Raw genomic sequence first — 27,087 nt, 5'->3', positions numbered from 1 at the left:
CCTGGGCTTCGCCGCAGCAGGGCGCTTTGGGGTCCCCTCTGCACCAGCGAGCCTCGACTCCCAGCTCGGGCCGGGCCACCCGTGACTGGCCTCGGGGTGCTCAGGGGTGGGCTCGGCTCGGCCCGGCCCGGCCACGGCCTCTGGGGAGCCTGGCGGACAGGCCTCTGGGCTGGTACGTTCCTTCCACAGGCACCTCTCGACCACAGGAGTCGGGGGGCACTGGGGTTGCCACTCACAGTGCAGGGAGCCCCGACCCGGGCCTGAAAGTGTGGGCGAGAAGGCGGAGGCCCGGCCTGCGGTCCCGGTGGAGGTTCCGGGAGGGTCTTCGCTCTGGGGGCTGGAGCCCAGCACCTTGTATTTCACGTCCGTGTGGGGGGCGGGGGTGAAAGGAGAGGAAGACCCCCGGCCAGGCCAAGACAGAAGCCCTGCGAGCACAGCACACGCACACCAGGGGCTCCCCGCCTCTCAACCCCACTGACACCTCCACTGACACCCCCACCTCTCCTGACACCCCCACTGACCCCACTGACCTCCATCGACTCCCAATGACCCCCCAATAACCCCACTGACCCCCAATAACCCCACTGACTCCCACTGACCCCGCTGACCCCCACCGACCCCCAATCGATTCCCCCAATGACCCCAACACTGATCCAACTGACACCCCGTCAACCCCCAATGACACTGGGACAAACCAGAGAACGCCTCCAGCGTCAGCAGCCACCTGGATACGCAGGGGACAAGGGCACCTCCCGCCTGCTGCATGGCCGCCCCTCGCACTTCACTGGCCAACAAAGCCACACGGTGGAGCCCAGGGTCAAGGGCACTGGCCACCTCGAAGCCACACCCCACACAGCGGCAGCTCCCCTTGAGGGGCCTGCATGGGATGACGTCAAGTTGGGCACTTGGGGTGATGTCTGCCAGAGCAGCCACCCCCGGAAGCAGCTGGGTCTGAGGTGCTGCCCCAGCCCGGACCCCACCCGGTGAGAGACGTGGTCACTGGTGGAGACAGGGTGTCACAGTGACCGGCCCGTGGCTGCGGGCAGCCTGAGTGTACTCCCCTCTGTCCTGGGGTCCCCTGGTCCTGTCCCCCCACCCCCGCACAGGCAGCTCCATCCAGACAGCTGGTCCTCCCCCTGCAGGGTGGGGGCCTCCTCAGCCCCCCTCCCCCCACCGGCGGGCTCCTCTGGCTTCTAAGAGCCATCCCTCCAGATGTCAGCAAGGCCTCGCCTGGCCCCTGGCTCCTCCTAAGCACAAGGCCGGGACCCTCCAGCACGGGGGTGGGAGGGCACCGAGAGCCACACGTGGGGACGTCTAGGGCCAAAGTGCAGACCCCACCCCCACCCATGGGGGCCTCAGACCGCGTTCATTTACTTTCCTGCAAATGTGTCCCAGACCATTGAACACTTGGTGAGGGACGCCGGGGCGGGGGAGGAGAGACGGGCTGCTGAGCCAAGAACCTGAGACGCACCCCGGGGCCCACCCTGAGGGGACAGGAGAGCCACAGAGCCGCCAGCCCTGAAGGTACAACAGGATCCCAGGGAGTCGGCTCCGGGTGACAGGGTGGGCACCGGCTGCAGAGATAGCTGACGGCTGTGCCCTGGGCCTGGGCGAGGGAGGCCACAGCAGCAGCCGCGGCACCTGCTGTCCAGGAGGGCCCAGCAGGCGCAGCCAGCAGCAGAGAGATGCGGCCCAAGGGCCCAGCTGTCCGGGGCTGCGGGGCCAGTCCGGTGCCACTGGCAGTGGGGGCGGCCCAGGATGGGGGAGGGCGCTCCCGGAGGGCAGATGCCCAGTGGGCCACCTGCAGGGGGCACAGGGGGATGCGGGCAGGGAGGGGACACCACCACGGCACAGCCCTGACAGCGGCTGCGGGTGGCTGGGCTGGGCGTTGGTCCACCTTTCTCCTAAGCAAATCGGTGTTCCCACAGTGACTGGTCAGAGCGGACCTGCCGGCACCGGCAAGAACACAACCCGCCTCGAGGCCCTCACGGTCACCCGCAGACCCGCCCACTGGTTGCTGGACACACAGGACATATGGCTTTGGCTCACTCTGAGCCAGGAGCTGAGCCAGGTCCCTTCACCAGGCACCTGTCCCGCTCACACCCTCACAGAGTCAGGGTCCCTGGAGGGGGCAGAAGCCCTGACACTGTCCGCCCCCACCCCCGTCAACACCCCCCCCCATGGAGCCCACCTTGGACCCTGTGGGCCCCTCCCCGGGCCCCTGAGGCTGGGGGCTCGGTCTGGGGAAATGCCCCTTCTCCAGCCCATCAAGGCTCAGGGGTGGACTGGGGTCTTTGGCAGCTCAGACCTGGGAGCTGACTAAGGGGCTCTGGTTCAGCAGCCACAGAGGCCCCACGTGGGTGGACGTCTTCCTGTGCCCTCTGCGCTGTGGCCAGTGACCTGCAGGCAGGACCCCAGGACTGCCCAGCAGCCAGAACGAGACGATCAGTCTTGGAAGGAGGCCAGCTGCCCTCCCCTCTGACACACCCTGGGCCAGGCATCCACTCTGAGAAGGGCCAGGACAGAGGACAGCCTTGTCCCCCATCACAGGCCTGGCCTCGCTGGCATCAGAGCCCTTGGCCAAGCAGCTACAGCCCCCTCCTCACCCAGAGCACCCAGCTGCCAGCAAGAGGCCAGATGGCCCGTCTCCCTTCCTGCTTCTGTGGCGTCCACGGTGCTGGGGGGTGCAGGGGCAGCTTTCCACCCAGATATGCTCGGGTGCCCTCAGCCAGGACACTCCCTTCCCACCCCTCTGCCCTCCCGGCACCCCGCACTCACCGTGGTGGGCCTGCGGCACCGAACCCCAGCTGGGGCCCCAGCTCCCAGATCCGGGCAGGAAGAGTGGGTCAAGGTGAGAGACCCAGGGGACATTCACCACGTCCCCGGCTCAGACTGGGGCTGGGCGCAAACAAGTCTAAGGAACATGACGTGGGGAGCCTCAGGGGCCCACCTGAGCCTCAGCCCAGCCTCAGGTGGGCCCAAGCAAGGGTGCCACCGTGACCCATGATTTCTGGCTGGGGTGGCACCAGGCCAGGGTCTGGGGGCTCCTGCTTACCCCGGCAGCCCCCATGGCAGATAGACACACAAGGATGCCAGCCAGGTCTGGGAGCAGGAGCAGCGCCATGCCAGCAGAGCCATCCCGAGGGTCCGACTGAGAGGCCTCTCTGTGCCTGCCTGGCTGGCGGCCCACGACCACCCAGCCCTGTGGGTCCCCTGCGTGTGAGGGACACAACCATGTGTGCACAGTCACACGCGCACTCTGGCGCACTCTGACGGGCATGGGGCCTGAGTCCTGCAGCGGTGGGCAGCGCTAGATCAGGCCCCAGGGGAGCAAAGGCCCGTGAGCAGGTGTGTCCCCCCCACGCCCCCAACACCCACTCCGCACAGCCTTATCCGGAGGGCGGGTGGTTGTTGGGGAGAGGCTGGCAGGGCCCGCAGGCAGGGGGGCTCCCTGCCCCAGAGGCCAGGGGAGCCACAGCCAGGACCTCTGCCCACTGACGCCCGCCTGCCAGCCAGAATCCACCAAGGGCCCTGTGGGCAGCAGCCCCCCGAGCTCCGGCTCTGGCGGGTACATGTGAACATCAGGAGAGGGTCAGACCCCAGCACAGGTGCCGCGGCCCCCCATCTGGGGCCCCCAGCTCTCTGCTTCTGGGGCCAGGAGCTGAGAACTCCCTTGGATCCACCTGCCACCTGTCCCCCTTGCTGTCCCCAGGGCCCAGGGCCGTGGAACCTGGAAGATGGCTCCAGGCACTGCACACTCTGCCCAGAAACAAAGGGCCATCAGCTGATTTCCCAGCTACCATGTCACAGCTTCGACTGGACCACCTTGGGAGAGGAGAGGGAGACAGGCCCCCCGCCAGCCACAGCCCACCCTGGGGTTGCAGGGGAAGGCTTCCTGCTCCCCCATACTCCCCAGCAGCCTGCTCCAACCCCTGCCTGGGGCTCCCTCCCGCCTGGAGAATGACTGCAGCCCCTTCCTGGCTTCTCCCTGGCCCCTCCAGATGGCTCCCCCACTAAGAACAGCCCTCTTACCTAATCCCTGCTCACGTTGCAGCAGCTTAGCGGTTTTAAGGTGAAAATCCTAAGCTTCTTCTAATCCGAACACAATGGCACCCCCGCCCCGCCACCTCCAGGCACACTGGGAGATTGTCTCTGGGGTCTGCCCCCTGCTCCCACCCCCACGGGGTCCGGCCCTGGCCCGCCTGGTCCCCTCGGCCTGGGATGTTTGGTGTGCCCGCGCGGCCATGAGGCTCTGGACAGGTGGGATTCACTGGACTCGGCTCTCACGTGCACTTCAGGATCCCAAGTCGTCCAGAAGCGTGTTTCTGCAGGCACGGGTGGTGCTATCCAGGCCATCTGTGTCCCTGCGGGTTCTCTCCTGCAGATGTGGCCAAGGCTCCCCTGGTTTCCTGCTATCCCAGCAGGTTTTTCTGGATATGTATCCTTGCAGAGTCCTTGCTGCATCACCACACGCGGGGCTGGGCAGTGGCCCTCTGCCTGCCTGCTCCGCCAGGCTGTGTTCTTCCACTGACCAAAAGGCACAAGGACAAGCCAGAGAGGGGGTTTCGGGGCAGAAGAGGGGAGCAGGCAAAACGGCATGTCCCGCCCCTGCCGCCGTGCATCCTGAACAAGGCCCCTCATGGTGCCCACTGCTCTCAGGGGCACCCTGGCAGAAATGCCTGGTACAGGTCTGCCTCCCCCAGTCCAAGCACTGCCACCTCCTCCACCAGGCCCTGGGCGGGCAGCCCCGTCTCCCATCCAGAACCAGCCGGGGAAAGGCTGGCCTCAAACCTGACTCCCAGAGGTCAGAGGCTGAGCCCCAGCAGACGTCTGCAGGATGGCTGCCAGGCCACGGGCAGCTCCAATGTGCCGAGTGGAACAGGGGACAGAGCCAGCCACTGGGGCCAGTGAGGCAGCAGGGTCTGCAGCCGGGTAGGCCCACGGCACCAGGCCCAGTCAGGCGCTGGAACCAAGCAAGGCCATGGGCCGCGGGCAGCAGGTGGGGAGGGTAGCCCTACTTTACAAAGTGGCAGAGAGCAGGAGGGAGCACTCGGTGACAGAGACACGAGGGCCACCAGGCCAGGGAGGCAGTCACAGGCAGGGACACACCCACCCTGCTGGGCCCGCATGGGGGTTTGAAATGGCCCCTGACTCATGCCCTGAAATCTGGCCACAACCAAGACACCCCCAGGACACCACTCCGCCAGGCTGTGGCTCATGTGCAGCCAGAAGACCCAGGCTGGGGAGGGGGCCTCAGGAGCCAGCAAGTCAGCGGGGACTGGGGCTTGTGGCCCCTGCGGAGCAGGCTCTGCTCAGGCTGCCCCCTCCCAGCTAACGGGAGGGGACGTGGATGCAGCCCACGCCCGGCTGCACCCACCCAGCCCAGCAGCAGCGGCTCCCTGAGACCTGAAAAGCAGCCCCATGCCAGCGTGTTCAGCTTTTATAAATGTGAACGTGCCCTTCGCAAAGAGAAAAAGGGCAAAGCATCCCCCAAACACAGAAGGCGACATCTCCCCACCTGACCCCGACTGCAGGCGCCCTCCCCCTGAACCCCTGACGGTCACACCGGAACCTCCTGTTCACGCCGGCTCCCCAGTCCACATTCTCAGAAGCAGGCCCGCTCCGCCCTGGGGTCTCGGAGGCAACCTCTTGTGCAACAGGCACACGGCCGGTGACCTGGCCAGTGACTGACAACACGCAGACAGCACTCCGTGTGCAGTCTGGGGACACCTGGCGGGCGTGTGTGCACGTGTGCTGTGTACATGCACGTGTGCTGTCCATCTGCATGCATGTGTGCATGTGTGGATTCTGAGGGCCAAACCCAAGCGAACAGCAGGGCCAGTAGCTGCCACTTCACTTCTTGACATTTTGGGGGACAGCATGTCCTTCATGGAAGCGGGGTCCCCCTGCCCCGGGCTCCCTACCACCCCAGGCACCAGGCCACCTTCTCCAAGCATTTACTCTAGCAGAAAATGCCTCAAAATATCAAGTTTTTAATAATTCAGGCATTATTGTAATTACCCAAGACAAGCTCGCTGGGTCCCAAAATCTTTTCGGGGACGCAACTATGCAGCACAAACGCCTCCCTGTGCATCGCAAACAAGACCTGACCACCTCTGACAAGTGGGGCACAGGGGACATGGTGTGGGGACGGGGCGCCCCCCCATCCACATGGTCAGGCCCCGATGTCTGCACGCTTGAGGAATGCAGCACACAGGCACTTCCGGGGGCTCTCACGAGATTGTTTTTCAAGTGACAGAAGGAAAGGCAGTCGTGACTAATTCCCGTTTTACTGGAAGTTCGTGGCAGCCAGAAAAAGAGGACGTGTCCATGCTCCCCGCCCGCGTGCGTCCATCCACAGCCCCAGCAACTGGCCCAGGGGCCAAGGCCCGCAGGACGACCGCTCGGGTAACTGATGCCAAGCTCGCACCCGGCGGCGCCGCCACCCAGCACCTGGTGGCAGAGCCCAAGAACTCGTCTCCAGGGACACGTCCCACAGAGCACCAAGTGCAGGGAATGACACCTGACTCTGACAACAGTCCTGCCCACCAAGGGGCCTTCTAAAAAGCGAGGGGAGGAACACCCCCGGGGCAGGGCATCCAAAGGTGACCAGCAGTTGCCTGTAAAGTGCCAGGTGGCCCAGGCTCGGTCCGTCAGAGCCCGGGTAGACCAGCCTCACGGCACTGCACCACCCACGCAGCCTTCATCACCTCTGCACAAGGCCCTCAGAGGCTGGCGCCGTGTGGAAGCCCAGGGGCAGGACCCCCGTGTCCCCTCCCACAGGATCCCAAGACCACAGCAAGGCCGGGCCACCTGCTCGACTCTGCTCGGGCAGCACAGCTCACCCGCCAGCCTGCCCAGAGCCCACCCAGAGCATGGGCAGAGAGGACCCACTCGACAGAGCCAACAGAGGAATCCTGCCCTGAGTCACCCGGCCGGTCACCTGGCCAGCTGCTGGCTCCATCGGACGGGGGCCCTCTGAGCCCATGCCAGCCCAGCAGGCCCCCCCAGCAAAACCAAGACCGCACCAGGGCCCCGCTGCCCAAGCCTCCCGCTGACCCCAGCGGCCATCAGGCGCGGGTGGGCAGCATCTTGTAGGGGTTCAGGATGCCTTTGGGGTCCAGGAGGGCCTTGAGCTGCTGCATGAGCCGCAGGGCCTCGGGGGGCTTGCTGTAGCCGAGGACATCCCTCTTCTTGAAGCCCAGGCCGTGCTCGGCACTGACGCTGCCCCGCTGCCGGGCCGTCCACTCGTACACATAGGGCTCCAGGGCCCCCAGCAGCGACTCGTAGAAGGCCTCCGCCGTCACATTGAGGTGCAGGTTGCCGTCCCCTGGGGGACAGGGACACGGGTCAGGCTGGGCCCCTCCCAGGCCCCCTGCCCTGCCTGAAGACCACCTGGGGGAGGACTGGCCCCCACCCCCTCACATGCACTGGACACTGACCTGCTGGTGACCCTCCCTCCTCTGGGGTCGCAGCCCCTCAGCTTCTGCATACTTTTCTCTCCAAGTTCTCCCCTCCCCCCAACACACACCAAAGGCTCTGGACTGAGAGGGACCCGTGAGAGCTCCGGGACGGACCCCCGATGTGCACAGAGCCAGGTCTCCCAGAGCCCAGGACAGCCGCACCTGCAGACCCCACCCCACCCTCCGGTCCTCAAGCCCCCCTCGCTGAGACCCCAGGGCTCCGGCTCCCAACGTCCGCCCCCTCCTCTGGGGGCTGGACAACGGGGCCAGAGGCCGGACAGCCGGGCAGGGCGAGAACAGACGGCGTCGGGCTGCAGCGCCAGGCCAGGGGCAGGAGGGCACGGCAGAGATGCATCACCATGAGCCAGCGTGGTTTCCAGAAACAGGAAATCACGTTTCATGTGTTTAAAAAAAAATTTTAAAAAAAAACATACTGGACCAGGCAAAGCGTTTAAATTTCCAGATTGATCTTCCTGAATGAAAAGTACGACTAGTGCAGGGTCAACAGGCAAGGAGTCTAATGAACGGAAGTGAGTCAGGCAGAGGGAGCCGGAGCCTCGGACGAGAGACGGGGGGAGGGCCTGGGGCTGTGGCGCCAGAGAGGAGGGCAGGGGACAGCGCCGGGGCCCATGCAGCGGCCACCTCCTGAGACCCAAGCCCACCAGACCCCAGCAGGACACGCCGCCGCCTCAGCCAAGCAAGGGAAGCCCAGGCAACAGGGGCCAAGGAGAGTCGTCGGAGGGCAGCCAAAGGGGGCGTGGAGCCCCCCATGGGCCGTGCTGGTGGCCGCGAAGTCTGCAGCCACAGCGGCGACACAGGGCAGAGAGCACACAGCTGTCAACCCGGAGCCGTGAGATCCTCGGGAACCTCGAGCACCAAATTCGAATCACTCCCCAGAAACCCCAGGCACGCTGCGCCGCCGTCTGGCCCCCCCACACCAGGGGATCCCAAAGGCAGGGCCCCCAGGGCGATGCGCACAGCACTGCAGCTCCCACTGCAAACAAGACGGGGCTAAAAGCCCTCCCCGCAGGACGGCCGTGACACCGCGTGAGGCTGCCCCAGGGTCCTCGGCCAAGGCCCAGCGGCACTCACAGGACTGGCGGGCCGCATTCAGATGCACACGGCAAAGAGAGTGGGAGAGGACCCCGTGGACAGAGGGACAAAGAGCCCCCGCGACGGGTGGGGCGGGGGCTGGCACGCCCGGAATCTCCAGCAGCTCAGCCCAGAGGCCGGCGGGGGGAGGGACTCCCTCTCCCCCGGGACACCCATGCCTTGGGCAGAAAAGCAGAAAGGCCGAAGCAACGAGCTAAAGTCCCAGAAGCCGGAATGTGCGTCCACCTACAAGCGGAAGAGGAGAGAAAACAAGAAAGGCGACAGCAGAAAAGAAACAGCAAACGCAGAGCAGCAGGGCCAGCGAAGCCCAGGCTGAGTCTCTGAAGAGACGGTGAAGTGACCGACACCTGAGAAACTGGACCAAAAGCTGCGGGCAGGTTCTGTCCTGGCCCCTCAGCAAGGGTCAGGCCCTCAGCCCCACCCTCTCCCCACGGGGTAGGGGGGTCAGAAACGGGCAGCGTCGCATGCTCTGGACGCTGGCCTGGACCGCTAGGGCGCGCACCTCAGGTTACCAGCTGCGCCACAGAGGGGACTCCAGGGCGCAGACCTCAGGAAAGAGGTCGCTGAGCCGTGGCCCTGCCCCGACCTCCCCACACACAGAGCGGCGCTGAGGTCCTGCCCTCGAGGCGTCTGCATTTTGTGATCAGCAATAATCTTCTGATATTTGATATTCTGTGATGGGCAACCATCTTTCAATACTTGATACTTGCTGGTTTTCACCCAGGAAAACGCCTATCAATCCCACTCCCAGCTCACAGCCTCCTCAAAGCCCGCTACAGCCCCCGGGACAGTCTCCGAATAAAACTTAACTCACAACTCTTAGACAAGACAAACTAAATCAGGAGTGAAACAGCCCCCCACAAACCCTGGACACGAGGTGCCCGTATTCTCGAAATCCTAGAAGAAACGAACAAATTCCTAGAAAAAAATATTACCCAAACCATGGGAGTTTCTCGGTGGCCTAGGAGTTAAGGCTCTGGCACTGGCACTGCTGTGGTGTGAGGTTCATCCCCCGCCCGGAACTTCTGCATGCTGTGAGTACAGCCAAAAAAACTTTACCAAATCCTATTCTGAAGAAAAGGGAAGCTAGGATGGTTATGAAGCTATCAAAGATACTGCTCTGCAGCCAATCCCCCCAGCAAATATCCACAAAAGATTTCAGGCCCAAACACCCTCATCTGCAAGTTCTAGCAAACATTCAAAGAGGTAACTCCAACGTGACACTCTTCTAAAGAAAAGCCCCAGGAATTCTCGTCGTGGTGCAGCGGAAATGAATCCAACTAGGAACCACGAGGTTGAGGGTCCGACCCCTGGCCTTGCTCAGTGGGTTAAGGATCTGGTGTTGCCATAAGCTGTGGTGTAGGTCGCAGACACGGCTCAGATCCCGTGTTGCTATGGCTGTGGTATAGGCCGGCAGCTGTAGCTCCGATTAGACCCCTAGCCTGGGAACCTCCGTATGCCGAGGGTGCAGCCCTAAAAGGACAAAAGACCAAAAAAAAAAGAAAAGTCCCAAACCGTTTTGTGATGTTGAGACCAACGTCCAGCCCGGACAGAAGGGACCCCGAGAGCACAGAACGGAGAAAGTCCCCCCGGGGTGAGTGCGAGAGACACAGAAAGGATGACAGCCAGGAGGGCTGCACCCAGGACAGCCCCACCCGCCCCCAGAGGTGAGCACGGAGCAGCTCTGGTTGGTCAAAGAAAACCAGCACCAGGCACCTGGGCAGACCCAGAAAAAGCAAGTCAACACTCATCCTCGATTATTTTCTTTTCGGGCCGCCCTAAGGCAGGTGGAAGTTCCTGGGCCAGGGATCGAACCCCCACAGCAGCTGACAACGCCAGATCCTTAACCCACTGCACCACGAGGGAACGCCTCCTCCTCCACTTTTAAGGCTGGGATTCCACCACATCAAGCATTTGGAGCGCGTGCCAGGCCAGGGCGAGCCCTTCACAGAGCTCCCTTCCCAACCCCAGAGGCCATTCCGAACCACCTCACAGAGGATGGGGGTCTAAGCAGGTGCCCCACCCCACTGTCTGAGCCAAAGGCAGCAGAGAATTGAGGACAATAAAACGTTTCCTTCCTGTGAATTAACATCTCACAAAGGGAGATTTCTCTGCAAAGAATGATCTCCACCTGGAGGACAGAAGGGGAGAGCTTCTGACCAAACACTGAGAAGGCCGCGTGGCCAGGACGGGGCTCGAGACCCAGGCCCAGGACCCACGTCTCACGTCCCATGTCCCAGCCAGCCCGGAGCCCACACTCTGCCTGAGACCCACACACCCCGGAGACCGCAAAGTGGCAGGAAGCCCATCTTCAGGCCCCCAGCCTGCCAGCTGCGCTCACCCAGGTGGCCGTAGCCCACCACGTGCTTTGCACTCGGGCCGAGGCGGGCACGCAGATCGTCCACAAGGTCGTAGAGCCGGTCCAGGGGCAGGGACAGGTCGTATTTGTACACGTAGCCGTCGTGGCTCAGGGCCTCTGAGATCCTCTCCCGCAGGGCCCATAGCGCCTGGAATCGAGGGGACAGGCATCTGCAGTCACCTGCTGGGGGGTCTCGGGGACCCTCTGGGCACAAACATTCTGCACCGTGCCGGCGCGGGGCTTCCCACAGGGAGAGGGCTGGCCCAGCAGCCCATGGAGCAGAGACTCGGGGCACCGCTCGTGACTGTGGTGACGGGGGCCTGAGTGAGGCGGAGGCAGGGCAGGTGCGGGGTGAGCAGCGCAGACGCGGTGCCCAGGCTGCTGAGGGGCACAGGGAGGGGCAGAGGTGCTGGCAGATGGAGCAGGCTTTTGCTGCGTCTGACCGACCAGGGAGGCTCCACTCCTTTTGTGGGGCATTTAACATCAGCAAAAGTCCGCTGCAAGGAGAAGGGAGAGTCAGGGAGGCTGAGACCCTGCGGCCCACACACACCTGGATTCTCCTCTGATCGGTGGCCAGGGTCCCGTCGGTCACCAGCCCGGAGCCCTGGACCTGCTCCAGGAAGCTGCTCAGCTTCTCAGCATCGTGATCTGCTCCAGAGCCCGAGGTCTCGATGAGAACATAGAATGGACTTTCTAGAAGGGGCAGAAGGCAGGATGAGCAGAGGGGAGGGGTGGGCCGGCCGACAGTCACGTCAGGTCCGGGCAACGCAGCCTCCCGCGGCCCGCCCAGCAGGCACTGGCTACTCAGGCTGGACTGCAGTTTAAAAATAGGTCTTTCGGAGCTCCTGTCGTGGTGCAGAGGTTAAGGACCCGAAGCTGTCTCTGCGAGGATGCGAGTTTGACCCCTGGCCTCGCTCAGTGGGTTAAGGATCCGGCGTAAGCCTCAGCCATCACCGCAATTTGACCCCAGCCCAAGAACTTCCACATGCCCCAAGTGCAACTGTAAAAAAAAATAATAACCCTTCACCATAGGAGAGACTGCGCCCCCTGGTGACAGAAGAGGTAGCCCAGATGGGCCGGGCGTCCAGGGCAGCTCTTACTGCTAAGAGGCCCGGGCTGCCAATGACCTGCAAGGCTGGAGGGCTGGGGCAAGAGGCGTGTGCTTTTCACCACAAGTGTCTTTCTTTTAGAAATTTAAAGAAAGATATGCATTACTAACTTACTCAGGAAAATGTCAAGCTTTTTTTCCCAAGGCTACACAATTTTACGTTCCTTAAAATCAACACATGAAAACTGACTGAATGCTCTGTTCTCTCTTCTAACACTGTCTTCCGTTTCTTCCCAAAAAACACTACAACTTCATCGTTCTACAAAGAGGAGCATCTTTCAGCTGCTGGCCCCTTTCAGCGCAGAAGTGAAGAGTCTGCTTTTGGAACATTAAAATTTTTTTTTCTTTTTCTTTTTTTGTCTTTTTGCCTTTTCTAGGGCTGCTCCTGCGGCATATGGAGGGTCCCAGGCTAGGGGTCCAATCGGAGCTGTAGCCACCAGCCTATGCCAGAGCCACAGCAACGCAGGATCCGAGCCACGTCTGCAACCTACACCACAGCTCACGGCAAGGCCAGATCCTGAACCCACCGAGCGAGGCCAGGGATCGAACCCGCAACCTCATGGTTCTTAGTTGGAGTGTTAACCACTGCGCCACAATGGGAAATCCTGGAATGTTTAAATTTTTTATTGGCTCTTTCCCCTTTATAAAAGGAAAGCATGCTAATAAAAGGAGATCTGGAAAACAAGGAAAATAGAAAAGACGGAGAAAAACCTCCCTGCTTGCCAGATATAACCCCACTGACATTCCCACAGTGTCGCCTGAGGATGAGCATAATCACAGGCCCGGCCTTTGCCCTAAACATGATGTTCAGAGCAGCTTTCTCACATGAGAGACACCAAGACCACACAGGGCTCCCCCAGGGACCCTCCGTCCATCCAGGGACCCTCCCCCCGCCCAGGACCCTCCACCCCCCCCAGGGTCCCCCACACCCCAGGGACCCTCCACCCCCCCAGGACCCCTCCACTCCCCAGGGACCCTCCCCCCCCAGGACCCTCCACCCTCTGAGGGACCCCCCACACCCCAGGGACCCTCCACCCCCGCAAGGGACCCTCCACCCTGCCAAGGACACCACCCCCCCAGGACCCCCCACCCCCCAGGGACCCTCCCCCCAGGACCCTCCACTCTCTGAAGGACCCTCTGTCCTTCCAGAGACCCCCCCAGGGACCCTCCACTCCCCACAGGCACCCCCCCAGGGACCCCCCCACCCCCCGGGACCCTCCATTTCCCAAAGGGCCTCCGTCTTCCAATGGTCTACATGTCTTATTTCTCTACCACTAGACATGAAGAATTTTCCTGTTTATACTAAAAAGTTTCTGTCTAAAAACTTAGAGCACGAGTTCCCATCCTGGCTCAGTGGTTAACGAATCTGACTAGGAACCACAAGGTTGCAGGTTCAATCCCTTGCCTCGCTCTGTGGGTTAAGGATCCAGTGTTGCTGTGAACTGTGGTGTAGGTCACAGATGCGGCTGAGATCCCGCCTTGCTGTGGCTGTGGTGTAGGCCGGCAGCTGCAGCTCCAATTCGACTCCTAGCCTGGGAACCTCCATATGCCGCAGGTGCAGCCCTAGAAAAAGACAAAAAAAAAAAAAAAAAAAAAAAAAAAGAAACTTAGAGCTGGGAGGTTCAGCCCCCCGTGGCGCAATAGGCTGGAGATGCGGTGTTGCGGCGACGGCAGCACATGCTCCTTCCCCGACCTGGCACGTCCACAGTGCGGGGTGGGGGTGGGGGGCGCAAAAACAAAGAATAAAAAATAACTTAGCGCATAAAGATCTTTCTACATTTACGACTGTGTCCCCCGACAAACTCCCGCAGTGAGGCCCTAACCCTGTCCCCACTGCGACGGCATCTGGACACGGGGCCTTGAGGGAGGGATCGGGGTGAACAGAGATCATCAGAGTGGCCCTGGCCTTGCGGCCGGTGTCCTCATAAGAAGAGATGGCAGGGAGGACCCACGTGGGGACGCGCACCCTCCGCCAGGATCCAGCCCTGCTGGACCTGGACTCGGCCCTGCAGCCCCGGTCTGGGGAGGGCTGTCCTTGTTCAGGCTGCGGTCCCGGGAGGGCAGCCTGGGCCAGGACGACTGTCGTTGCTCCCGGCTCCCCCTCAGAAGTGCAATGCCGAGCGCGCCAGCTCATTCTTGTCTCCAGGTACCCGGTGGTACCAGGACACTGCACACTGACCAAAGCTCGAGGGCGCGGAGCGCACCAGCTGAGCTCCGCGGACAAGGCTCCTCCTGGCTGACCAGCCAGGAAGGAAAGCAGCCCAGCTGTGGTCTGGCTGTTCCAAGGACCCCAGAGCTAAGGCACAACCGACCAGGCCAGAACTGACTTGGGGGGCAGTATTTAAACAAATTCAAGAGAGAACCGTGCACTCAACAACCATGGCGACACTAGAACGCCGGGCACTGCCCTGATCCCTGCCGCCTCCTCCTTTGCGGACAGGACAGAGGCCTGACACCTCTGCCTCCCACCATCCCACACGCGACAGGCACAGGGGGAGCGGCGGGCGCTGCCGGCAGGCGGGGCCAGTACCTTGCACGGGGTTGGTGAGATGCAGGTGGCGCCCGACCAGCTGCAGGCACTCGGCGTCCATGAACTCGAACGCCGACAGGATCTCGCCCAGCAGCCTCCTGCCGGTGCTGAAGGTCTGCAGCACCTCCGCGAAGCCAGGACAACCTGAGACAGACACGCACAAGAGCAAGGAGGCTGCCACACGGACACAGGGCCTGCCCGCAGACCCAGCCGGGCGGACGGCAGGGCTGAGCGAGCAGCCTCCGGGGCAGGACAGGCGCCACCCCAGGAAATACCCACTGGCCACCGCCACATGGGCCCAGGGGGAAGAGGAAGAGAAAACGCTGAGAACCATGTGCTTGGGAAAGTCGCAAACACAGGGCCAGAGAGGGCCACCCCTGGACAGACTCAGCTGGGGTCCCCTGACTACAAGCGGGGTTCGGGTGCACAGTCCTCGGCAAGCCATGCAAGGCGCACCTAGTGGACACCGAGCTCTGGGTGTCCCAGTCCCTGGGAGCTGACTGCCACGCGGCCGGAGACAGAGAGGGGACAAGTGGACGTGTCAGCAGGGGGTGGGCGCACATGGCCTCTTGGGACAGAGGACCCGGGGCCGAACAGGACAGCTTCAGTGGCACATGAACCACAGCCGGAGGGAGGCTTCGTGAAGTGGAAACAGAACGCAATGCCCAGAGTGGCAAAGGGTGGACACGTGGCAAGGAGCGGACGCGAGGCGGAGGACAGCCAGAGCGCCCTACTGGACTTCTCATCACAGGCCCGGGAGGACGGGCAGGCGGAGGAGCGTCTGGAGGTGGGGAGACACCAAGACGAGGGTCCCAGAGGCTCAGAAAAGCCAGAGAGCAGAACCGTGAAGGGCAAAAGTAACGAGAAAACCCTGAAATGGACCAGAGAGGAGGCCGAGCCTCAGAGCAGCTGCGAGGACCGCTGACTCCCGCTGACAGCCAGGGCCGCGACGAGTGACACTGTCAGTGGATGAGAGAGAATGCCAACCTCCCAGCACAGGCTGAAAGGGGGACACAGGCGCACCCACAGCAGCAGGCGCCTGCCCACCGCGGGAGCGACAGGGACAGGCTCAAGAGGACTCCCACTCCCACCCCCCAAGGGCCTGATGCGCCACGAACAGGGCCAAGGAAACCGCGTGGTTCTGACATGACCACGATGGTGACGACCAGGGCGACTGAAGAGCCAGGCGGCACGAAGACGCACGACGGGACACGTGCACCGCGGTGAGGCCTGCAGCCCGGTCAGGCCCCAGGGAGCCTCCCGCTGGTCAGTGGAGACACCAGCAGGGACCTCGCAGAGGCGGGTCACCACGTAACTTCTGAACCAGCAGAGGAGACATGATAAACCTGACCGGCGGGACGCAGGCCAGGCCAGGGGGCAGAGGCAGGCAGCAGAAGGCCAGAGAAGGGCGGGTCAGGAGGGCTCCTCGCGGGCTGGGGGGTCCAGGAGAGGGAGGGGTGCTGCAGAGCCAGCTGGCTGGCCCTGGGGGGGTGGGTACGAATGACCCACCCTAAGACCCCTTGGTCATCCTTGATCTTACGCCATGTGACGTCACTGCCCTTTGAACCCTACGACACAAGCTGCTTCAGTTACGAACCGGCGGACGGAGAAGCCTGGAGCCCGGGTTCTGCTGCAGGATACAGCGTGCTCTGCCCCGGCCTGGTCCCTCTGGGACGGCCCGCCTGTGAGCCGCTGGCGTCCCCTCCCAGAGCGAGGCTAAGCGGCCCGAGGACCCGCCCCGGAGGCAGACGGAGGGCACCTACCAAGGAAGGCCACGTTCACGGCACTGGGCTTGGGCGGACACAGGATGGACACAGCGGTGATGACCCCCAGGGTGCCCTCTGAGCCGATGAAGAGCTGCTTCAGGTCATAGCCCGTGTTGTCCTTCCGCAGTGACGTCAGGCAGTTCAGGAGGGTGCCGTCGGCCAGTACCTGCCAAGGGAGCAGAGGAACGGGGCCTGCTGCACCGGCCCACAGTCCCAGATGCCAGCTCTGGCCGCCACCTGGGGCCGCTGACCTGGCCAGAGCACCCTGAGAAAGCCAAGACAGTCATCAGCCCACCACCCCTGTTCAGTCTAGAGACGCAGAGGGCCCTGGGGTGGCACCAGGCCTGAAGTCGCCCCACAAGGCTGACAGAAGGGGTGTCTCCCCAGTGAGGAGCCCCCACTGCCACCACGACCAGGAAGCTCAGGGCCCATTCAAGGGAAACTGACCCAAAGCAGGGCACACCTGGGGTGCAGGAAGGCACACCTGGGGTGCAGGAGGGCACACCTGGGGTGCAGGAGGGCACACCTGGGGTGCAGGAGGGCACACCTGGGGTGGAGCAGGGCACAGCTGGGGGGAGCTATGAGAGAGCAGAGAATGGCAGCACGGCAGCCCCCCGCCCCTGGACTCTTCATCCAAAGGCACCTCCGTTCTGCTCTGTAAGCACATCTAAGTCTTGTTTGGTGTGTTTGGTCAGAAGTTTAGTGAAGCAGCTTGTAAACATTAGAAAATGACATACAATAAAAATAAGCTGCAACCAGAGAACAAGGCCACAGCGACCCCATGATGTAGGAGACGGGAGCCAACACGGCTTTGGGCTCGTTCCACCCTCAGGTGAACGACAGAGGGTCTGAGCTTTAGGAAACCCAGGGTGGGCTCTGCAGGCTTGGACTGTCTTGGGGGCAGCGACAGTGGTGTGACCGGGGCTCCCCTGAGCAAAAGCCACCAGGAAGCCCAGCACGGCGGAAGGCCACCGGTCCAGGAGCATGTTCATGGCGACAGTTCCCACAGCAGCGGACACACCGTGGTCTCGGGAGAAGCCACAGGGCGGTGCCCACATGTTCCCGGAGAAGACCGAGCAGAACCTGGGGCTGGTTAGGCTGGGAGCAGGATCTCCAGTCTGGGACGAGGCCCTCACCCCTCGAGGGGGCCGCATGCACCTGTGCCACCCCGTGTCTGCCCGGTAGGAAGGGTGGGCCTGACAGAGCCGAGCCAAGGGCTCTCTCCCACACCGCGCACGCAAACCCCTGGGGAGGCTGGAAGAGCCAGCCACTGTGGGGCTGACCCAAGGACCAGAGCGAGCCAGGCCAGCCCTCAGACACACAGCCACAGCGGTGCCCCTGCTCACCACTTCCAGGCCCAAGACAGTCCCGCGCAGTGAGCCGTATCGCAGAAACCGCAGGCCACCCGCGTTGGTCGCCACGTTGCCCCCAATGTGGCAGCTGCCCTTAGCCCCCAGGTCCAGCGGCATGACGAAGCCCCGCTCCTCCACGTACCGGCTCAGCTCCTCCAGGACGCACCCCGCCTGGCAAACCAGAACCCCTACCCAGCAACCAGAGCTACAGAGGGTGCTCCCGGCTCAGAGCCAGGCCACCAGCAGGACAGTGCACCCGGGACCCTGGTGAGAAATAGGGCCGCGGTCCCCACTCTCCCCCAGAAAAGAAACATCCGTGATGCCAAAGCGGAGAAAACCCCTCACACCCACCACACGGTGCTCACACGCGGCGGCACCACGGAGAGGCTGCGGTGAGGTGGCGGCCCTCGCCTGGGGTGACTCTGCCCCAGGGCACGTGGGACATGCCTGGAGACATCTGGGCCAGGGGTGCTGCTGGCATTGAGTGGGTGGAGGCCAGGGGTGCTGCCTGACACCCAACGGTGTAGGTACTCTCACCACAGAGAAGGACCCGCCCGACGACCTCGCACGCCCCTGGCAGGAGCCATCGCGGTCAGGAAGTGTCAGAGTCGAAAGGAGCCACAGTGACAGCTCGAGCCCAGGGTACAAGTCACCTCAGTGGCCAACTAAATAACACTCCCGCCCCCACCGGCGCAGACACACCCGGGGGCCCAGGGCGGGCAGAGTGTGGCCACAGGCTCCCCGAGGCCGAGCAGGGAGGTCCGACCGCGCGGCACAGCTTTACCTGACACGTCGTGGAAGCTGAGGACCTGGCTCATGAGGGCTGTGGACAGGACGATCTCGTCAAAGACGGGGGTGCTGCCCCCCACCAGGCCTGTGTTGCCGCCCTGTGGGTTCACCGCCAGGTTCCTCTCGTGACAGTACCTGGGCCAGGGACAGGACAGGCCTCAGCACCCCTCCTCCCAGGCCCAGGCCAGGCCACTCCGCCCCGTGCATGACGGGGTCTGAGAGGACAAGTGTCTTCGCGGAGCTGCACCAGGAGGAGGAGGCTGACCCCCCCCCCGCCCCGGGTCTCAGATGAGGCTCCGGCAGCCCTGAGAGGCGCTCGGCCAAGGGCGGACGTCCAAGCGCCAGCTGCAGCCCCTCCTGTTCACCTAAAGAACTCGGGGCTCCCTCCCACCCTGGCGCCCGCTCCCCTTTAATCCTCCCTCTCCCTCCTCGTCCCCACCAGGCTCCCACGTGGCCGAGACCTGAAGCAACACGGGCCCCAGTGTGCCGGGAGCCGCTCCTGAGGGTCTGCCTTTTGACAAAGTCAGGGAGACCCAAGGACATAGACTGCACAGCATGTCTGGAAGAGCGACAGTCCTGCTGCTTCTCCTCTGTCTGCTTATGCTGTTTATAAAAACTGCGGGAGCTGGGGAATTGCTGCCAAATCAAAACTCCCAGGAAAAGACCCCAGGGAGGGTAAACGCCGGGGATTGGTGCTTACGCATAAGCCGCCACGAGTCCCTACCGTCCCTACGATTCCCCCTTTTTCCAGCCACTCTCTACTCCGGGGACTGCCCGGCTCTAAAAAAGTCCCTACTAGGGTGCTTTCGCAGTGGGCATGCTCTCAACGGAAGTTTGACAATAGGCCGGGCACAGGCCATTCAATTTACCACAAGGATCTCATCTTCCTTGCCAGGGAATGACTGATAAATATAATGGGTATTGGGCACTGACACGTGGAGAGGTGGTCCAGTTTGTACCCAGCAACTGGAAACAGGTCAGGGAAATACGGGGCTGCTGCAGACGGCCAATCCATTGTGAGCTGGTGTGTCAGGCCCCGGGGCCCAACCCCAAAGAGTGTAAACGTCAGGGCCCTCGGTTCTATCAGAATTAAGCAACCTTCGATAAACACAGCTTACCTTCGCTAATGGAAAGTAGTTAGGTTTAAGTCTAGACTGAACAAAGAGATACCTACAGTCAGGTAGTTGATAAGCTTGCGCTTTTCTGCTCCATGAGAACTAGGTCATAGCCATAAGGACGTGATTCTAAGTAGCCAAGAGGAAAGTACAAGGAAAAGCACGTTGCATACGTCCCCCTGATACATAAAATCACGGAGAAACATTCAACGGATTGGAAAGATAAAAAATGTCAAAAGAAGTATGACGCATAACATAAGGAAACGGCAAATGTATACAAGCTAAGCCTGTACAAACAATAAAGGAGCAGTCCTGCATGACCACCAGGCCTGTGTCCATTCCCTCGCCGACGCCGCCTATCCTTCGGGAAGCCCTGGTCCAGCCGAAGCAGGACTCCGGCACCAGTGGGTAAGGACTTGGGCAGCACGAAGCCGCCCGAGAGGCAGGCTGCCCACGTGCATCCGAAAAGCCCTCCAGGAGCTCCCATCGTGGCACAACAGAAACGAACCCAACTAGGAACCATGAGGTTGCAGGTTCCATCCCTGGCCTCGCTCGGTGGGTTCAGGATCCGGCGTTGCCATGAGCTGTAGTGTAGCTCACAGATGTGGCTCTGATCCCACGTTGCCGTGGCTGTGGTGTAGGCCGGCAGCTGTAGTTCCAATTCGACCCCTAGCCTGGGAACCTCCATATGCCATGGGTGCAGCCCTAAAAAGCAAAAAAAAAAAAAAAAAAAAAAAAAAAGCCCTCCAGCAGAGGCTCTGGCAGAGCAGGTGCACGGGGCCCCGCCCACCTGCAAAGCTATTCTGAGGCACTGGGTGGCATGTGCAGAACAGCCGAGGAGGGGCACTTCCCGTGCATTAACAGCGGGGTGGAGGAAGAACCAGCACCAGGAAACGGACAGGGGTACTGCCCAGTGGAAAGGAAAAAAAGATGACACACAGATACAACGTGTAACATTTAAAAAGCACACACATGCGACAAAGATGCTGAGATAACAAACCAAAGTGTCACCAGTGGTTATCTTTGGAGGGGAAATTATTGTTTGCTTTTGCATTTTTTTCTTTATGGTTTTGTATGTTTTCTCATTTGTCTATAATAAACGTGAGTATATTGATATAAACACCAAAGAAGCATTTTTCTAGAAAAGGTCTGTTTCCTTCCCTGCCCTGCGCAGCTGCTCCCATCTGAGGCTCACCCCACCCAGCACCCCAAGAACCCACATTCGGACCGAGTCCTGCCTCCCCAGCCCTGGTCAGTGCCCCTGTCGTGGGGTCTGTGTCCCCCATGTGCAAGGAAACGACTGGTGGATGAGAGGGAAGCGGGGGGCAGGGAGCCGGTGCCACACTACCTGAGGATTTGAGCCACCTCCTGGGATGTCCGGGGCCGGAGGAGCACCTTGCTGGAGCCTGCAAAACAGAAGCTGCACCGTCACCCACTGTCACCCATGGAAGGGGCATGTCCCGCTTCCTGGCAATGCAGGCCCAAGAACCCCAAGGACAAGAGCGGATGCCAAAGGCTGGTCTCTAGCTGGAGGGAGGCGGAGCGCCAGCCGGGCGGTGATCTGCGGTTCTGGGCTGGTGGAGAACGGCAGCCGGACCCCAGGAAGGGCGCCTGCCTGGCCTCTCCCAGGAGGAATACGTGTCTTGTGGGGAGACACCTGAGACCATGGAACTATCCAGCCACCCATGACTCTCAGCACCTGCTGACTTACCTGAATGGGCTCTCTGGGCAGGTGCCAAAGGTGATGGGTCTAAAGCCATCCGTCCACCTGAGGTTATCAGTCCACCTTCTACCTGACGGAGAGGCCTTTCCTCCTCACTCTGTTCTTGTCTACTTGGCCATTTCATCAGGTCAGTGCGGGCTCCTGGCTTATGATCTCCCCTGGGTCACAAGTGCCCCATCACGATGTACCTGATGCCCAGCTCTGCCGCATCCCTCGGCATTCCTAACCACTGCCTCCACGAGATGAGCTTCCTCCCACCCTTTCGACATGCTGAAAGTCCTCTAAGCAGATAAGAGGCTGCCGGAGGGCAGAGGGTGTTGCTAAGTCAGAGACTTTCCACAGAGCTCTGAGATCAGGCTGCAGCTTCTTCCTCACTTCTTTATCCAAAAAGCCGTTTCTCATTCGCCTTTGGTCCAATGAACCATGTCTACCAGGTGATTGGGTGTCGGGCACCTAGATCCATTGAGATGGCACAGAGCAGGGACCCCGGGAACCTGCCAGGCTCCGGTCGGTTCACTCATGCACTGTGGCATTTCTTGACAATGTCTGAGCGCCCACCCCGGTTCCCTGTCTGTTGCAGGCACAGGGGACAGAATGTGACTCCCGCTCCCGTGAAGTTTACCTTCTCATGGGGGAAATGGCCACGTGTCCCTCTAAGGGAAGCCCAGGTGAGAGCAGAGCACAGAGCGGAGGAATCGTCAGGGGCGGCTGCCAGCACAGGAGGGCGTGCAGGCAGCAAGGGGACAGGTGACGAGGGGACAGGCAGGAGGGCCACCTGCAGCCCTCCTCCCTCTCTGAACACCCTCAGGGTGGTCTGGTGGCCGACCCTGCGGGTGGACTGTCCCCCGCCGAGCTCTCAGCAAGCTGCCCACCACGTGCCAGCTGCATCAGAAAATGCAAAGCACCCACGCTTCCTCACCCACAAGGAGGCCAGTCTGCCAACTCCCCCAACCCTGCGCTGCGGCCCTGGAGCAGCTGCCCGCTGAGCCCTCCGGCCTCCCGGCCCTGCCTCCCCTGCACTCTCAGCCTCCCTGGAGCACCCTCCTCCCCACAGATCCGGCTGCCACTCCGCTCGCTGTGCCCCGGCCGAGTCAGGGGCCATCAGTGTCCACCCACCTCGGGGTGAGCATGCAGTCCTGGCCGCCACCCCTCTGTGTCTGTGACCACCTTCCTGGGACGGGGCAGAGCTGAGGCCTAAGCGTCGGATCTGGCCTCCGCACCCCCGGTGGCCTCAGAAAAGCTGCCCCAGGGCCCGCACCGCCCGCAGGACTGCGGCCCGACTCAGGCCTCAAGGACATCCCTCAGCCTTTCCCTCTCCACCCGCTCACTCCCGTCGACACCGCAAACCTGCTGGAAGGGTGCTCTCGTCCTAACCCTCTGACCCCTCATCCCTGTGACCCCACCCACTTCTCTGTCCCCGAGACCAGCTCCAGGAGCACATCTGTCCCTTTCTCTCCATGGAAACCCCCCGCGCCCCGCCCCCTGGACGCCCATCGGTCCCGTCTTGCTCTGTCCCAGCAGCTGCGTGACCCTGCGACCCTGCCTTCCCCACGTGGCTCTAGGACAATCCCCCTCGGTGCCCCACCCCCGAGCTGGCCTCCCCGGCTGACCACAGCCTCACCAGCCTCCTCGGACACTGGCACGGCCCTACCCAGTCCCCGCATGGACCCTGCCCTGGACCTCAGATTTGCTTGCTCCACAGCCCACAAGCCACCACGTCCAAACCCAAACACCTGCCCCCCTCCCAGACCCACCCTCCCCAACACTTTCCTCCACTCGGCAGATGGAGTCCGGTTTTGCCGCTGTCCCTGTACTTCTGCCCTCTGGCTCACACCCTCATCCAGTCCCCAGCCAAGGGGACACTGCTGGGACCCACCCTATGGCAGCTGCCGGCCCACAGCCCGGGCTCCCCGCTGGACCACGGAAGCCTCTCCCGCCAAGGCCCTCAGCCACTGAGAGGAAGGCAGGATTCAACCGGCCTTCGAGACCTCAATGGCCCCCACTCCAACGTCCCTCCATGCTGGCCACACCTGGGGTCCCGGGGCTCCTCCCTCGCGCCCCCGCAGCCCCGGTTCGGGGAAGACACCGAGGACGGGTGTCGTCATAGGAGATGGAGAAGGGCGCATGAGGGAGAGGCCACGTGACGACCAGGCCAAGACTGGAGAGATGTGTCACAAGCCGAGGCCACCTGGAGCCCCAGCAGCCGGAAGAGGCAGGAAGGACCCCTCTCGAGGGAGCCCCGCCCCCGGCCTCACCTCCCGAACGCTTGGCAACTGAGAGGATAAACTGTCTGTGGTTCTCTGTCCCACCGCGTGGCCCCAGGAGGCTAACCCAGGGGGTGGAGAGGAAGCGAGGGGTACAGTTAACACACCCTCGGGGCAGCAGGGGGCAGCAGGGGGCTGTTTCATCTTCCAGGTTGCAGGTGTCATGCAACACCAATAAACTGCCACCAATTCTGACCTCAGAGCCTTGAAAGTCACCCCGGTGCCGCTTCTGTTGAGAAGAAAGCATCTGTGCGCCACGCACCGGGCTTCTCCCCCCAACACTCAGGTCGGCCCCACCTCACCTTGCCCTGCTTCCCAAGCTCCCCCCACCCACCCCCGCAAGCACCAGGCGCGAGCAGACCCGCACTCACCTCGGACCGTCCTCAGCCAGTCTACGTTCGGAGCCTCCAGCTCCTCTGGGTCTGTGATGACCCTGCCAGGGATGATGCGCTCCAGGGCGGCCAGGTCGTCCTCAGACACCACGGAGAACGGCAGCCGCTGCACGGGGTAGCGGTCCCGAGTTAGCCTCACCCCAGGAGCACTGGAGGAAGCAGAGGAACTGCCTCTTCGGACCAGGGGGCTGGTGCCCAGGGCCCCCGCGGGGCCGCCCAGCCCAGAGATCCTGGTGGCCCCTGCCCACATCCTCTGCTGCACGAAGGCTCTCCGAGTGCAGGCTGCCCGCCACCAGAAGAGCCACGCAGGCCACCTGGGCACCAGAAGGGGCATGATGGTGCTTGTCCTGAAGGCAGACGACTGGACCTGTAACGCTGGAATACGGCACATCCGTAAGAAGGGAAGCGTGGCAGGGTGGCGGCAGCTTCCACCATGGTGGTGGTAGTGGTGGTGGCAGAGTGAGACTGGGACCATGGGGGGAGAGGTGGGCTGGAGGGGACAAGGGACACGAGGCTTCACCCTGACCCTGTGTGGTCCCTCAGCAGGAGTGCCCTCCTGAGACGTGACCGAGCTGTGCACCCTGGCGAGGCCGCCCCTGGGTATTAGCTTTTAACATCAGCGACAACCCGCCTCCCTTTCGGCCCTTCTTCTTTCAGAACAAAACCAGGATTTAAGGTGGTCAAAGGAAAGGGACAGATGCCACTGTCTTGCACACTTAAAAATGGTTCAAGGAGTTCCCGTCATGGCTCAGTGATTAACGGATCCAACTAGGAACCATGAGGTTTCAGGTTGGATCCCTGGCCTTGCTCAGTGGGTTAAGGAGCCGGCGTTGCTGTGGCTGTGGAGTAGGCAGGCGGCTACAGCTCCCATTAGACCCCTAGCCTGGGAACCTCCATATGCCAGGGGTGCGCCCTGGAAAAGACAAAAAGACAAAAAAAAAAAAAAAAAAAGGTTCAAATGTGAATGTCATGTTTTGTGGACAGCTTACCACAAGTTCAAAAACCGCAGAATCAAAAAAACGGAGCTTTTCTGGCTGCCCACCCTGGGGGAGGTGGGGTTCACACAGTAGGCGCAGAGCCCGCCCCCTCCACCCCGGCGGCGGGGCGGGGGGGGGGGGGACGATGGGGGAGGGCGGAGCACCGGCTTCCGGACGCTTCCACCTCACCTGGCGCTCAGACAACCGGAATCAGCACCGCGGGCTGCGTTCTCGCGTGGGCTCACACCCGCCGTGTGTCCTCGAGAAAACGAACGCGCCTCTCTGTGCCTTGATGCAGCACGGGCCTCACTGGTCGGGTTGAGGATTAAAAGAAGCACAGACGGTGACCCTCGCCGAGCCAGCTCAGCCCAGGACCCCGCCAGACCCCGACCCGGGACAAGAGCTTGGGGCCGTGGCTGTCGGACCAGCCCACGAGAGACACAGGGCGCTGGGCGGGACCACCCGAGGTCCGGAGGGGCCGCCCCCTGCCCGGAAGCCAGGGCTCCTCGCGGTGGCCCCCAGCTCACGCCGGGGACGCGGAGCGCACTCAGGCTCGTCCCCGGAGCGCGAGGCCTGCGCGATCACGTGACGGGATCACCGGGCTGGGTCGGACCCGAGGACCCGGCGGGCGCCCGCCGACGCAGCGGTCTCACCGGCCCCACCGGCCCGGCGCCCCCAACCCGCAGGCCGCGGCCCCTCAGCCGCGACCCCTCAGCCGCGACCCCGGGCGGCGCGCGCGCGCACTCACGTCCGCGTCCCCGCCGCAGGCCTCGCGCCCCGGAGCCGGGGCGGGGAAGGCGGGAGGGAGGCGCCTGCGCGCTGGAGACCCTCCGGGCCCGCCCCCAGCCCTCCGGGGCCCCTCCCCCTCCGGGCCCCGCCCTCGCTGCCTTCAGTCCTCCGGAGGCCTCGAGCGCGGCGTGGCCCAGCTGCCACCGCGGGGACTGCTGGCCTCACCTGCGCGGGCAGAACCTAGCTAGCGGGGATCCCAGCGCACCCTCCCACCCCACCCCGAGGGCTGGCCCCACGTGCGCATCCTGCCTGGCCTCAGAGCGTAACTCCCACTCTTTCGTCCTACTGCGGGGTCCCCTACGGTCTGTGGCTCTTCCAGGGGACACTGGCTCCCCAGGGGGTCTCTGCCCCAGGGAACTGTGGCTCCCAAAGCCCTAGTGCCCTGGCCCCCACTCCGGCCAAAGGGCAGAGCTTCCTGCAGGTCAGCAATGCATTGCCAGCGGGAAGGAGGAAACTCCAGAAGCTGCTGCCCAAGCGTTTTCCTAAACAAACGCCCAGTCTCCGGACTGGGAGCCTCAGAGGCGCTGGGCCGAGCTGGGAGACCGGGCTGCAGGAAGGCCAGAACCACACCGGGAGGGAAGCAGACCCCGCCTCCTCCGGGCCCCTTCAGGTCTGCGCCTGCCCAGTGCTAGGCTTCTCCCCAGGCCCTGCTGGGGAGGCGGGGAGGGTGCCCAGGAGAGCAGGCTTCTCTCACCCTGCCCAAGAGAGACAAACCCCAGCAAGAAAGCTTCTGGCCTGAGAGAGGTTCCTGCAGTCCCGAGCCCTGGTGCCAGTTCCCAGCCTCATCTTCCCCCCAGGGGGCCTGCAGCAGCCGTGAAGCTCCGTGGGGGCACCCCCTTCCCGGAGCTCCTGAGGCACAGGGCCCGCCAAGTAACACCCGCTCCAGGCGGCTGCACGCGGGCCCTCCTTACACCCCTCAAGGGTGTCCCATCCCCCAGCCGGCCAAGTCCGGGCACCTCGCCACCCTCCCTTTCCCCCCACCCCGACCTGGGGTGGCAGCTGCCTCCTCCAGTTACTCTGCTACTTAGGGCTCCCTTTTTGCCTTGTCAGCGCTGGAATCCTGTACCTGAGTCCCAGTGGAGAGTCCATCTCCCACCCTCGGCCCCTCCTGCTCTCCTGAGGCCTCCTCTGTCCATGTGGCCTCAGCAAGGCAGGCAGGAGGGCCTTCGGTGGGATGTGAGATGCTGGGTCCCCCGGGCCCAGAACCCTGCAGGAAGCAGCAGTGTGTGTGTAGGGAGGCGAGGCTGCAGGCGTGCGCTGCTGTCTCTGCTGAGAACAAACGGATTCTGGCAGTCCCTGCAGACTGGCCCAGAGAATAGCACTCCTGGACCAGTGCTACATGCCATG

General features: G+C 62.7%; 1 protein-coding gene across 5 annotated transcripts; it reads right to left on the bottom strand.

Annotated features, from left to right (window-relative positions):
* Positions 1–5,973: 5,973 nt before the first annotated feature.
* Positions 5,974–25,748, bottom strand: D2HGDH (D-2-hydroxyglutarate dehydrogenase). Of its 5 annotated transcripts, XM_085000849.1 has the most exons (12): positions 25,700–25,748; positions 25,141–25,260; positions 23,954–24,349; positions 20,944–21,001; positions 18,476–18,615; positions 17,686–17,879; positions 16,337–16,505; positions 14,574–14,717; positions 11,486–11,628; positions 10,918–11,083; positions 9,512–9,608; positions 5,974–7,330 (listed from the first exon to the last, which is right to left on the bottom strand). In XM_085000849.1, exons 3-11 carry the CDS (start codon positions 24,306–24,308, stop codon positions 9,538–9,540), a joined length of 1,440 nt encoding a protein of 479 aa, XP_084856975.1. In that variant the 5' UTR covers positions 24,309–24,349; positions 25,141–25,260; positions 25,700–25,748; the 3' UTR covers positions 5,974–7,330; positions 9,512–9,537. The 5 variants fall into 5 exon arrangements, with proteins under 5 accessions (XP_084856975.1, XP_084856974.1, XP_084856977.1 ...); XM_085000848.1 differs by lacking the exon at positions 9,512–9,608 and having other exon boundaries at positions 25,696–25,748; XM_085000851.1 differs by lacking the exon at positions 9,512–9,608 and having other exon boundaries at positions 23,954–24,080; positions 25,696–25,748.
* Positions 25,749–27,087: the final 1,339 nt, after the last annotated feature.

This window comes from Sus scrofa, chromosome 15 (genome assembly GCF_054392235.1).
Source record: "Sus scrofa isolate SSC_HxYL_T2T_F1_AM1 chromosome 15, Sscrofa_HxYL_maternal_Yorkshire_Landrace_v2.0, whole genome shotgun sequence".
In the NCBI taxonomy this organism is placed as follows: Eukaryota; Metazoa; Chordata; class Mammalia; order Artiodactyla; family Suidae; genus Sus; species Sus scrofa.
Note: the sequence above shows the minus strand (reverse complement) of the source record. Positions and strands in the feature narration are given on the sequence as shown.